Raw genomic sequence first — 13,936 nt, 5'->3', positions numbered from 1 at the left:
TGGCACACTTTTTGGGTTGAAACTGGTGTTGATTGACATGAACTACACAACTTGTCAGACTACAACTAGCGCTGATAGGCATGATCGACATGACTGTTTGGCCAAAAAGAGTGTTGATCGAGGGATTCAAAGAAAAAAGTTAAAAAAGAACTTCACACAGGGCCAGACTTAACATACGAGAGGGTGGGCTAGTGCCTGTATTCCTTCAAACAAGTCAATATAGATCCAGAAGACCATAAATAAACAAACTAGGCACACAAGTAGAAAAAACAGAGTGATGAAAAGGAGATGTATTTCCCCGGTGGAGTCACCAATTTGTGGTGTAGGTAAATTCTCTCTGCAGACAAAGAAAATCCCTCTAGCCCAAGAGAGTGGGTCTAGCCACAAACAAGACAATCTAATTTAAATTTCCTTAGATTATAATCGAATAAGAGGGCCTACCTCTTATAATGATAATTCACTTGATGGTGATCTTGCTTCCTTGCTCCAGCTTCCTTTCGTCCAAGTACCTGAAAAAAACATGCAAGAAACAACAACAAACATGATAGCATAAAATTGAATCCAATCCACTTAAAATTTCAAGGAATTCTAAGCTATCAAATGTAATATTACACCCAATATAGGAAATAAACCATTAGTTGTATTAAAATAAACTTCAAAGAGAAATACATCCGAAGCCTTGACATTGGAGATCTCCTTTGCAGTATCCAAGTCCTGCTACATGCCTTTTCAATACACTTTTCCTCCTCTAGCTTGACATGAAATGGCTTCCAAGGTCTAACTCTCTCTCCTCATGATTTAGCTACCAAAGACTAGTCTTTTGTCATCTAAGACTAATATTCTTCTACCAAAATTTAAAGATTTCAGAATTTTGTAGCTCATTTGTATATTGTAACGAAAAAGGGTAATTTGAAGTGGTTTATATAGGGAGAGGAGGATAAGAATGATATCCACTCAAGGGGGAAGAAGGTCTTATCTCCTTGGGAAGGTCCATTTTCAAGGGGGGAGAACCTTATATGGAGTTCTCGGCCCTTATCCAACCAAACAAACATCCAGGACATCACCACTAGAAGTTTCTAGATGTGAAACTTCGTTTCCTTTTATAAAAAACTTTCCAGAAGTAGACCAGCACGGGTATTGGGCTAATATTAGCATCGATCAGTGTGGGTCACAGTGTTAAACTATACAAATCTGCACGGGTGAGACACTGGGAAAAAGAATTGATCTTAAAAACTTGGTTTTAAGAAGGATTCTCTGGAAATGTTCTGAAGGGAGTGGGTACTACTTTCTTCAAACTTCAAGGGATGCTAGAGCATAGGTTTCATGGTGAAAGTATAACACAGTAGTCACTACTAGGGTTCTCGAGGATTAGGAACGAGGAGTGACAAGAGAGTGACAAATTACTGTGTAACAAGGGTATAGACAATGAATTAAAGAGACACATATAGATACATGTTACCCATGGGAATTAAATTTTATTTATTTAGAAATTCTGAGAATATGCTAATGTTGTTTCCTAACTTGATAACGAGGTAAGGAGGAATAATTCTATTCTTTGGTTTCATTTGATCACTATTGTTGTATTTCACTTTTTCTTTTCTTTTTTTTTGGTTATTTCACTATTTTTTGTTATTATTTGGTGGAATAATGATTTATGTATTTCTGTTTCTATTTGGATTTTGTGTACCTTTGTTCTGAGTGGCTTCTTGGGGTTATGTAACTTTTCTTTTGTAGTATATGACTATTCATTTAGATATTTTTTTTTGGGACTACGTCCTAGTTCATTTCAATGCAAGTTTAGCTGGGTTGTTGTTGTTCTTAGCTAAGTTGGTGTTCTATTTAAAGTAAAATGTTTTGTTAGTTTAGATCGTTCATAACATTATTGTATTCAAGTATTTCTTGTTTTCTAGTGAAATACAGGATGCCATGTGAATGTAGCAAAGTAAGGCATGGATTTGGTGAATTACGAGAGTCAAGCCAACGTCACTTGGAGATCATCGGTTATGGGGAGGCTATAGATCCCAACCCCATCAATAGACCATATTCTAATGACCTTGCATCTAATCAACAAAATTTTGGAAATGAACTTGTAAATCTCAAGATGCTTCTGGAACAACTCATAAGAGATAAACATGATGACAAAAATACAATTATCTCATTCATGAATGATATCTAACGTAACGATTGGAAGATGTAGTACATATTAGCAAATATGCAAAGGGGCCAGAAGCGTCTATAGGAAAAACTAGACCACTTTGAAAGCGGATTGATTCACATGGAGAAAAATGTACACTATGAGTTTCAGCTTCCATCATCACCAGGTTGAAGACCAGAGAATCCTATTCGATAACTACCCTTCATAGTTAATAGCTTTTGGTTGCGTATTGGTTCTGAAAGTTTTATGGATCTATGTTTATTTTCCTTTGTTGGCAATGAAGCATTTTTTTCATAATTTGTAATGATTTTTTGCTAATTAGCTATTGGCAATAAATCTTCTAAGAGTGAGGTCGATAAGATTTTTTCAAGCTATTTTTGATAGTGTAATATTTTTTTTTCATAAAATGATACTTAGTTTCATTTAAAAACCTTTTAACGTTATCGATTGTTCGAGGTTTCCCTTTTCCTGCTATGACATCTACACATTCCTTTTTATTTATTTACCTTTTTTTTTATTTAAAAATTGATGAGATGAATCCAATCCCCTTGTGTTGGAATTCATTTTTAGTATTTAATATCTTATGTTTTACGCTTTTTTGGTCTTCAATGATTGCATGGATTTATTAAAAATATATATATATATTTTAGCATATCGCACAACACCATGATCGAATGCAAAGTGCTTTCCTGGGGTTCAACAAGAAATCATTTCCTTTTGGTGATTTGAAAGGAATGTTAAAATGCACAAAAAAATGGATAAATAATTATAAAAACTTGTTTTTTTCACTATCTTAAATCAATTTATTTAACAAAACAAATAAATAATTTGATAAATTGTATTGTTAAATTTTGGGAAAAAACCAAAACATCTAAACGATACATGCAAAATGTAGAGGAAGCCATTATTTTTCTTCCTCCACACTCGCACACGTCCACATTCGAAAAATTACAATGTGAATCATAACCATTTCATTATTAAAATAATGTCAGAACAATTACATAAGTAGGTTTCGAAGATAAAGAAATTCCTTGATTTGTTTTACTAATAAAAACGTTGTTGCAGAACAGGAAAATATATGTATCAAATAAGTTAAAAATTGATGATTTGAAATATGCAGAAATAAGTGCTTGTAGGGGGGATATGTACGTAGCACAGGAAGTTGACTGAGCTTATGTGACATTCTGTAGAAATGTTAGTATGGAATGGGAAAACATGTGTGTCAAATACCGTGAAAGTTGACATTTTACAACATCCAGGAAATGTGCACAAAGGAGGACGAATAAAGGTTCTCTCACACATATCCCTTCTGTGCATATCATTTGAATATGTTATAATGCATATTAGCTACAAATTCTGATGAATAAGTGAACATTACACAATGTTTCAAAGTAAATGTTATTAAGCATTCGAACGATGCCCTATTTATGCCAAAAACCACTAATTAATTCATTAATATGTATCTTTTAGGAATGTATGTGGAGGCATGAAACATTACCAAAGAAACTTTATGTTCCTTGTTTTGGATATCCGTTTTCTGGCACAATGCTTCTTCCTCTTACACATTAAAAATAGACTTTATTTAATATAACTATTCAATTGACAAATGTGAAATCACAAATGCACTTAGTATTTACATAACCGTAATTTTTTTATGTGCCAAACTTTAATAAGCCTAAACTGCTAATTAATTGATTAATATGTAACACGCAAAAATTTATGCGGAGATATGGGACATTGTAGAAGAAAGTTTGTGTTCCTTGGTTCGCACACTCATTTTTCTACAAACCACTTCTTCCTCACATGCATTAATAAGCCAAAACCATCAACTAGTTGATTAATTCATTTCCCATAAAATGTTTTAAAATAAAAAACTTCTTTTTAATACTCAATGCATTTCACTCAAGGTATTTTCAATGCATTCCTATCCACGGTAGACTTATGTTGGTGGTTCAATAATTTATTTGTCCATTTGTGTAGACTAATACAACAAGCCTCCTTTCCTAGAATCCATGTACATTCAAAAGGTCAAATATTTACATTAATCGATAAAATGGAGTTAGTAAGCATGCCCAAACTGGGATTTTGATTTCCCATAATAGTATATATTGATTCTATAGTTGACCTCTTGTTGATCATTCTCAGATTGGGATGCAATCTATTTCCCTATACAATGCTTTGACCTCTCCATTAACAAGATCAAATGGTTTCTCTTGCTGTTGAGATATATTCTTTAGAATATGAACTTCTAGAAAGGTATATAGACAAGCTATTTTATGAGCACAATAAGCTTTGTCTCACTACGCCGAGAAAATATGTACAGGGATTGCAACAGAAAGAGAATAATTATCACATGAAATGAGAAAAACTACAAAGTATTTTATTATTCAGAAATAGATTCAATGTTCACTTGCCTTTTCGAGGAGGAAACCTCCAACAGAGCAGAGCTCAATTACAATAAGACTCAATGATATTTCCCTTACTAACTAAGATTATTTATAGTTAAATGACATCCAAAACCCTAAATACTAGTGGTCCCTTGCATAACACAGGTTAACCACTTTATTTATTGACTATGGCCTGTTTACAACTAATTGTGGTCCATTTTCTCTAGTGCGGTTCAACCACTTACAGTTATTAAAGTTGGATTTATTGACTCTCTAACTAAATATGACTCTGACTCAGCCCATTAGGATTATTACATAAATAAATGGGTTAGGGTTGGACCCTAACATGCCCTCCCCCATTAAAAGAATCCTTGTCCTCAAGGCTGAAGTTGTGGAAACTGTTGAAGAATAGTGGCTGGTTCCCAAGTCACATCTTATGGAGAGGTGTCTTTCCACTTGATGAGGAATTCCTTGATCTTGGTTCCATGGAGATGTTTTTCACAAGTATCAAGGGCCTATTCTAGTTAGACCCAAAGTGAGCCTTCCTCATCCAATTCTGGTAGACTTGTTTGAACTCTGCAATTTTTCCCCACCACTTTCTTAAGGCATGATACATGAAAGACCAAATGGATTTTTGAAGTAGACGGTAACTTCTCCTATGCACTGAATTATTTGATAAGGGCCACAGAATTTTTGTGCTAGTTTATGGCATCCCTTTTCTTTGAGAGATGTTTTCTTATATGGTTGGAGTCACAGGAATACCTAATCCCCTTCTTGAAATGAACACTTAGAATGATGTTGATCAACCTGTTGCTTCATTTAGTTATGAGCTTGATGTAGATTATCTTTGAGATGAGTGATCATGGTGACCCGGTTCTGTACGAGTTGATCAACTGCCTGTACTTTAGAACATCCAGGGATATAAGAAAAAGGTGAAGATGGGAGTTGGCCATACACTACCTCATATGGAGTTATCTTGTTGGCTTCATGATAGTTAGTATTATACCAACATTTATCTAAAGGTAGCCACTGTACCCATTGATGTTGCTTGTCTGAAACGAAGCACCTCATATAGGTCTCCAAACATTTGTTGACTACTTTCATTTGATCGTCAATTTGGGGATGATAGGTTTACTTAATTGGAGTTGTGTGCCCTTTAGCTTGAAATGTTCTTACCAAAATTTGCTGGTGAAAGTGAGGCCATGATTAGACACAATGGAAGTCAACATGCCATGCAGTTTGATTATCTGATCCAAGAAAACTTGAGCCACCAAAGTGGGGGTAAATGGGTGTGGTAGAGTGCAAAAATGAGCATATTTAGAAATTCTGTCCACAACCACCATGATGACTGTTTTGTTGCTTGAATTTGGGAGACTAGTGATGAAATCCATGGAAAAATCCGTCCAGACAGAAGCAAGGAGTGGAAATGGTTGTAAGGTTCCTGGTTACCCGTTAAAAAGCCAAAGACCCTCATTTTTGCTCTTTTCGCCCGTTTGCACAGTGAAACCTGCCTAAGCTTTCCTGTGCCACCCAAAGCATATGCAACCCAATTTGACCACCGACTACCTTCTAAACACACTCTGGACTCTGTCCACAGACCTCTCAGCTCAAATAAAGCCATTTATCACCTCCCTATCAACCTGTGTTTTTATTAATGATTGTTTTATTTTGCAGGTGATTAGAAGGCCAGAAGCTTGGATAAACAGTTTTGATACTAGTTCCAAAACCTATTTACTCCAAGATTCGCAAAGAAATATACTCAAAATGCTTTATTCAGAAGGAAAAGACAATTATACATAGAGCAGAAGAAATCATTTACACAGAGGCAGTAACTGTTAAAACAGAGATAAATCAGCAACAACATATCACATTTTCACATGAAGTCAAATAGGTCTTTAGTGAAATTCACTTTTACTAAAGACATAAATGCAAGATAAGAGTAAAAGATACCAGATGATGTGATTTACTGTGACTGGTAAAAATAAAAGCAGGTGACAGAGCATTCATGGTAAAAGACTAAACATAGGAGACAGATAAAGAAATACAAGTCAAAGTGTATCAGATGAAAGGTCATAAGTAAATATGACATCCAGCATGAAAATCGAAAAAAATTCAACTTTTGGAGGAACAGTCATCCAGCCTCAACGATTTTCAATTTTTTCAGCGATAGCCACCAACAGCGCAACATCAAAATAGTGCAAGATCAACTAGCAGCCTTTATTTTGATTTTATAATAATATATTTTTGTAAAAAAAAATTAGGATATTTTCTCAGTTCTACTATTGTATAAATAACTCTCTTCACGAGTTATTAAAGGTTGCACCCTTGAAGAAGCATTTCTAAACATTTGATGTACTTGAATTTTTTGGATCATTAATACAAAGGAAAAGATTCTGAATTTTGTTTTACATAGTTTGTGTTTCCTGTAAGTTTTTCCAGTATTACTCATTATGTTTTTCTTCATATTCTTATGTCTTACAGAGATAACTAGGTAGGAATAATTGGGTTTCAATCTATTCCTATAAGCTCTTGAAGTGATAATCTATAAAGAGAATGAATTAATGGACTGTTTGTTTAATTAATTTCCTCTGAATCAATAAATCATCAACATCTTTTGTAAGTTTAAGCATATTCTCTTAAACCTTCTGAACATAGTTCAGAGGTTTTGATACTTATGATTATTTAATTTTCAATTTGAAAACTGTGAAAATCATATTATTTCTTTGTTTCTACTCGCCACCATACAAGCTATATCACTGTGTGAAATTTTATAGAAACCCTATGCTTTGATATTAATATTATTCACAAGGTCTCTCTTCGACATTTCTCTATGGGAACAGGACTGCTGGTCAGGTTGGAGACCTCTCAATCTCCCCACAGACCTATCTAAGCTCTGGGAAGAGCTCAAGAGTTCCCTCATTGGCTCTGCTCCCACTAATAAAGGAAAAGAAGATAAATTCGTATGGGACCCCAATGGAGGAAATTACTCGGTCAAAGAAGGATACAAAGCTCTTCAGGATGTCTCAGCAGTAAATAATTGGCCCCTGTACAAAGTTGCTTGGCGTACTGAATGCCTCCCTAAGGTTAAATTGTTCAACTGGACTTTACTTCAAGGCAAAATCCTTACGGCAGAGAACCTTAGAAAGAGAGGTATTCATGGGCCCTCAATTTGTTGCATGTGCAGGGCCGCGGAGGAAAGCATCACGCATCTCTTCATTGATTGTCCGCTTGCAAAAGCCTGCTGGCACCACCTCTCTAGTTTAATAACAACAGAAGATCTTCCCACTCAGCTTTCGACCCTCCACAAAAATTGGGAAAAAAGACTCCTTCAATTCAAAAAAGGCAAATCCATAGTGACCAGGTTCTGGAACAGTATCCCTCCAAACTTGTGTTGGCAGATCTGGATTGCACGAAATAAGTGTATTTTCAGTAATGAAAGGCCAAGCATAACGGGCATTTTGGCAAAATCAACTGCCCTCATTTCAGAGACTATTGAAGCCAATGGTGTAACTCAGATGGACACAGAGGTTGAGGATGAAAGGTTAAAAGAATGGATGGGAAAATTTAAGTATAAAGCAAATCCAAGGACAAGTATAAGAAAAAAGAAAAGTAATATGGACTGGAAGCTACGAGGGACCGAGGAAGAAATTAGACAGTGGATCAGAAGCCAAAAAAGACCTGTCCTGTATTTCGATGGGGCCTCAAAGAAGAACCCAGGCCAAGCTGGAGCAGGCGGGATTATTAAGGACCCCCAAGGGAAAATCATAGTAACCTATGAATGGGGGTTAGGCCAAATGACCAACAACAAAGCAGAGGCTTATAGCCTTCTTCTGGGCTCTCTCATTTCTAGGAATTTCGGCCTCCAGAACCTACTCATTCTAGGTGACTCAGCAATAATAATTGCATCCATGATCACAGGGAAAGACTTCAATCAAATGGCCCTGAAAAATATCAAAAGTAGATCTTTGGAAAACATCAGAGCTCTCGGAGGAGTGACTTTCAAACATGTTCTAAGGAATAACAACAAGGAGGCGGATGAACAAGCAAACCAAGCTGCTAGAAGGAAACCTGGACAGGTTAGAGAGAATGAAACAATCTATGACAAGGATATTCCATAATCAAAAGCACACCATCGCTCCAACTCAAGGGAGTAGTCACCTCAGGCACTCTGGCTATCCTTTCGAATCCCCTCCCAAATCTTCAACTCCCCTCTCTATTCTCCTCGGCTGCATAAATGAGTACAATGGGAGATCTTTTCGATTTCGGGACCCAGACCTAATCATCACCCTCAGCTCTAGCGTGATACTTCACCTCATCACCGCAGTCACTCTCTGGAATTTCGGCCAAGCCCATTCCTCAGGTACGCTCCGGGACTGCAGAGGAATCATGAGTTTGGACTGCGCTCCTGCCAAGATCGGTCTCATCCCGATTCAGTCCATCCGAAATTTGGCCCCCCCTCCATCTATATATTGCAGACAAGCTCTCAAGACTCTCACAGTTCGGGATCAAGCTAGAAGATATATCTCCGCCCTTCCCAAGTTCAGGCGTCGCCCGGAAGCCCTTTGCCCATTTTGAGTTCCAGTTTTCCGCCCTCTTTCCTCGGTAATCTCTGCCTTGCATCAAGTGGGTTTGCTTTCTGCTAACAGCGTGTTTTTTGTCTTCAGCAGTGCCCTCCTAAAGCCTCCGAGACCTCCCCTCCCCCTTCTAAAGCACCAGCAGCTCTGTGTTTACGTTTTCCCTAGCTCAGTTATTCCAATCCCCGCCTCTCGTGTGTCTTTTGTTAACAGTCCTCAGGTAGACAAGATGGCGGAGCAGCAAAGTCAGCCAGCAAATCAGGCTCAGAACAGAAATACTTTGGGGAATATCTTTAATAACAAGGAATGTATTATGTGCAAGTCACATACGATCATGATCAACAGCCTGATCAAGCAGCTGAAGGAGTTAACAGAAGATTACCATGCTGACATAAATTCCAAGCGCAAGAAGCTGGAAAAAAGGAAGAAGGAGATTGAAGACTTAAAGGACCGATGTATTCATATGGAGGCGGCAATAGATCATCTTCGCTCCCTCACTGAAAGCCAGCAGGCTGAAGCCTCGACCAGAGCAAGTGCCCGGAAGGATCAGCTCATGGATGACTCAGTCACTCAGCATTTCCCTTGATAATATGCATTGTAAATTCACTTGGTTAGGAGGTTCCTATGTCAGGCAATATAGCCGTTTGTCTTTAGCTTTGTGTTTAATTAAGAGAAGCTTCGAGGATTATGGGTCTGAGTACCCGCTTTTGTACCTCAGCTCTCAGAGCCATTTCCCTCTTGAACTAGAACTTTATTTCGCCAGCTTTTATAATATATGAGTAACCGACTTTGTAAAAAAAAAAAAAAAAAAAATATTATTCACAAGGTTAGGCATTATAGTGTTACATCTGTTTCATACATTGGTCCTCCAAATTGAAACAAAAACCCCAAAATAATTATCTTAGATGCCCTGGCATGATAGCTGACCATTATCATCTCAGAGATACAACATCAATTTGGTGTTCTTGTAGGGGATTCGAATTTCATTAAGTTTTCCTCGGGCAACGATATTCATTCTATTCCTTTAAGGTTATTAAAGGTCTAGAAAGGTTAAAATCCTTCACCTGGCAACTCCACTAGCCCAAAATGGCACCTTTTAAGCACGCTAGATCTCATTCGGAATCTAAATTAGTTAATCCTCTGTCAGATCCTAAAAAATTCTAAGAAAAGCCAGTTCTAAAAGGAGACATCAACCATCTTCTTTCCTCTTTAGCCTTGCAATCTGAAGATTTAGTATCATTTGATCCTTTTAGTAATATTCCATCCGATCCTGATTGGACACAAATACCTCCTAGGGTTTCTGAACTATTAGATAGGGGAGTTGATTTAGATTCAGCTTTCCTCATTCATTCTTTTGAAAGGCATCAAGAATCCCCACTACCACCAGGATCACCTAAAACTGAGTCTGATTTGGGTGTTCATTTACCTGAATACAAACCCACATATTTCATATTCCCTACCACTTATTCATTTCCTTCCACTTCTGAACGACCTGAAGCTTCTACTTATGAACAACCTGAAGATACCATCTATATATTCAAATTCACTCTTTGAAACAAAAAAGAGTATTCATTCATAGGTCCCAAAGTTAGTTCTTAAGACTCCTTTAAAGTTATTCAGGAGATCCCCTCCTTCTTCACCTCCACATAGTCACACACCCCCTCAATTACCTTCTTCTACTTATTCTTCTTCTTCATCATCCACAAAAAAACCTCATAGACCACCTTCTACTATGGAATTCCAGCCTATTGTATAGGCTAGATATGCAACTTTAGTCTTACCTGCTAACCTCGATGCATTCCCAGCTAGGTAATTGAAATAACTTCCCAGGTATAATGGAGAAACTAGTCCCTCAGCTGAGGACCATATTCAAGCTTTTCTAGACTGCGCAAAAAACATGAATATCGAACAAGAAAATGTTTACATGATATTGTTTGTATAGTCACTTGAAGGAAATGTAAGAATCTAGTTTAGGAAGTTACATGTAAATTCCATTAGAAATTGGGAAGAGCTTACGAACATATTTAAAAGTCAATGGGGTGTAAATAAAGATCCTCTTTACTTTCTGACTGAGTTTGAAGAACTTAAAAGAAACTTTGGTGAACCTGTATCATATTTTATCAAAAGATTCAATAAACTTTATCATAAGATGCCCCCTGATTGTAAACCCCCTATAGCAGCAACTAAGTCTAGGTTTTCTAAAGCCTTTGACGATGATTTTGTTGTAATGCTAAGAGAGAGAACTTCAAGAACTCTTGAAGATATGAAAACAAATGCTATAGAGGTGGAAGAAAATAGGGCTGCTTCGACTTGCTTGAAAGCTAAAGAGGAAAAGGCCCAAAGAAAACTCAAATCTATTCAAGAGGCCTTTAGCTCCTCTAGTTCTTCTAAGACTAAAATAGAAGATTCTAAAATGAAATAACTTCTATTCTTAGAAATCTATCTAATAGAATTTCCAAGATTGAGACTCAACCTAGGACAGTTCAAAAAACAGTTACTAGACCCCAAAATGAAAATGAAGGTCAGTATAAAAGGAATCCACAATTACAAATTCTTCAGAGAACTAGTAATGATTATCAAGTTCCCACTCCTTTACTGATAGATGATCAACAACCTGATGAAAATACTATGACTATTACTGAAGATATCAATAACATGGATACTTCTTCCAATCAAACAGTTATTATTCCTCTCCCACAACAAAATCAGGTTCAAGAACATCAAGAATCCTCACAGGTTTCTAAATACCATGCCTTCTCTGAATTTTTAATTGCAGAGTTGAATAAGAGATATGATCTTAGGCCTAGACCCGGTCGCGGAAGGCCTCCTAAGGAGACTCCAATAATTAAACCTCGTACCAAAGATGCTAAAACTCAAACAACAATTATTCGACCATTAAATCAGTTAACTGATATTGCTCAAAATGATAAAAATGCTTTGACTACATTTAATGTTGAAAAAGAGTTAGAAAGAGTTAAAATCCCAATTCCACTTTTAGAACTTTCCAAAAACCTTGGGTATAAAAATCAAGTCTCCAAATGGATACAAAACACCTCAATGATGATGAAAGTGATATCATTATTCTGCAAGATGAAAAACCAACAGTTGTCTTTGGTCCTAGCTTAGATATGATAGATGAAATAGTACCTCCTTTCTATGTAACTCTTAAGACAAATTATTCCATGTTATATAGTTGTATGCTTAATTTTGGAGCATCACATAACCTCATGCCAAAAACTATCATGGACCATTTAAAACTTGACATAACTAGATCCTATGATGACTTGTACACCTTTGATTCTAAAAGGGTGCCTTGCTTAGGATTGATTAAGGATTTAGTAGTCACCCTTGCCCAAATTCCAGTGAAAAGTGTAGTGCCTAATATAGTTGTCACAGATATTCCTCCCAAATTTGGAATGCTCCTTTCTAGGTCTTGTTGTGCCAAATTAGGGGGAACTCTTCAGATGGATATGTCTTATGCCACTATTCCAGTTTATTGGGGAGAAAACATTTGATGTACTTGACTTTTTTTGGATCATTAATACAAAGCAAAGGATTTTGAATTATGTTTTACATAGTTTGTGATTCCTGTAAGTTTTTCCAGTATTACTCATTATGTTTTTCTTCATATTCTTATGTCTTACAGAGATAACTAGGTAGGAATAATTGGGTTTCATCTATTCCTATAAGCTCTTGAAGTGATAATCTATAAAGAGAATGAATTAATGGACTGTTTATTTAATTAATTTCCTCTAAATCAATAAATCATCAACATCTTTTATAAGTTTAAGCATATTCTCTTAAACCTTCTGAACATAGTTCAAAGGTTTTCATACTTATGATTATTTAATTTTCAATTTGAAAACTGTGATAATCATATTATTTCATTGTTTCTACTCGCCACCATACAAGCTATATCAATGTGTGAAATTTTATAGCAGCCCTCTGCTTTGATATTAATATTATTCACAAGGTTAGGCATTACAGTGTTACATCTGTTTCATACATTGGTCCTCCAAATTAAAACAAAAACCCCAAAACAATTATCTTAGATGCCTTGGCATGATAGCTGACCATTATCATCTCAAAGATACAACATCAATTTGGTGTTGTTGCAGGGGATTCAAATTTCATTAAGTTTTCCTCGGGCAACGATATTCATTCTATTCCTTTAAGGTTATTAAAGGTCTAGAAAGGTTAAAATCCTTCACCTGGCAACTCCACTAGCCCAAAGTGGAACCTTTTAAGCACACCAGATCGCATTCGGAATCTAACTTAGTTAATCCTCTGTCAGATCCTAAAAATTCTAAGAAAAGCCAGTTCGAAAAGGAGACATCAACCATCTTCTTCTTCCTCTTCAGCCTTGCAATCTGAAGATTTAGTATCATTTGATCCTTTTAGCAATATTCCATGCGATACAGATTGCACACCAATACCTCCTAGGGTTTCTGAACTATTAGATAGGGGAGTTGATTTAGATTCAGCTTTCCTCATTCATTCTTTTGAAATGCATCAAGAATCCTCACTACCACCAGGATCACCTAAAACTGTGTCTGACTTGGGTGTTCATTTACCTGAATACAAACCCACAGATTTCATATTCCCTACCACTTATTCATTTCCTTCCACTTCTGAACGACCTGAAGCTTCTACTTATGAACAGCCTGAAGAGACCCTCTCTATATATTCAAATCCACTCTTTGAAACAAAAAAGAGTATTCATTCATAGGTCCCAAAGTTAGTTCTTAAGACTCCTTTAAAGTTATTCAGGAGATCCCCTCCTTCTTCACCTCCACATAGTCACACACCCCCTCAATTAC

At 36.4% G+C, this 13,936-nt stretch overlaps 1 protein-coding gene across 1 annotated transcript; it reads left to right on the top strand.

Moving 5' to 3' along the window:
• Positions 1–8,156: 8,156 nt before the first annotated feature.
• On the top strand, positions 8,157–8,660 carry LOC149142458 (uncharacterized). Its single transcript, XM_089451489.1, has one exon. It carries the CDS (start codon positions 8,157–8,159, stop codon positions 8,658–8,660), a length of 504 nt encoding a protein of 167 aa, XP_089307615.1.
• Positions 8,661–13,936: the final 5,276 nt, after the last annotated feature.

This window comes from Pinus tabuliformis, chromosome X (assembly GCF_031772625.1).
Source record: "Pinus tabuliformis cultivar Carrire ecotype Pingquan chromosome X, CPIR1, whole genome shotgun sequence".
Taxonomy (NCBI): Eukaryota; Viridiplantae; Streptophyta; class Pinopsida; order Pinales; family Pinaceae; genus Pinus; species Pinus tabuliformis.
The sequence above is the reverse complement of the archived record's forward strand: the minus strand, read 5'-3'. Positions and strand labels throughout refer to the sequence as shown.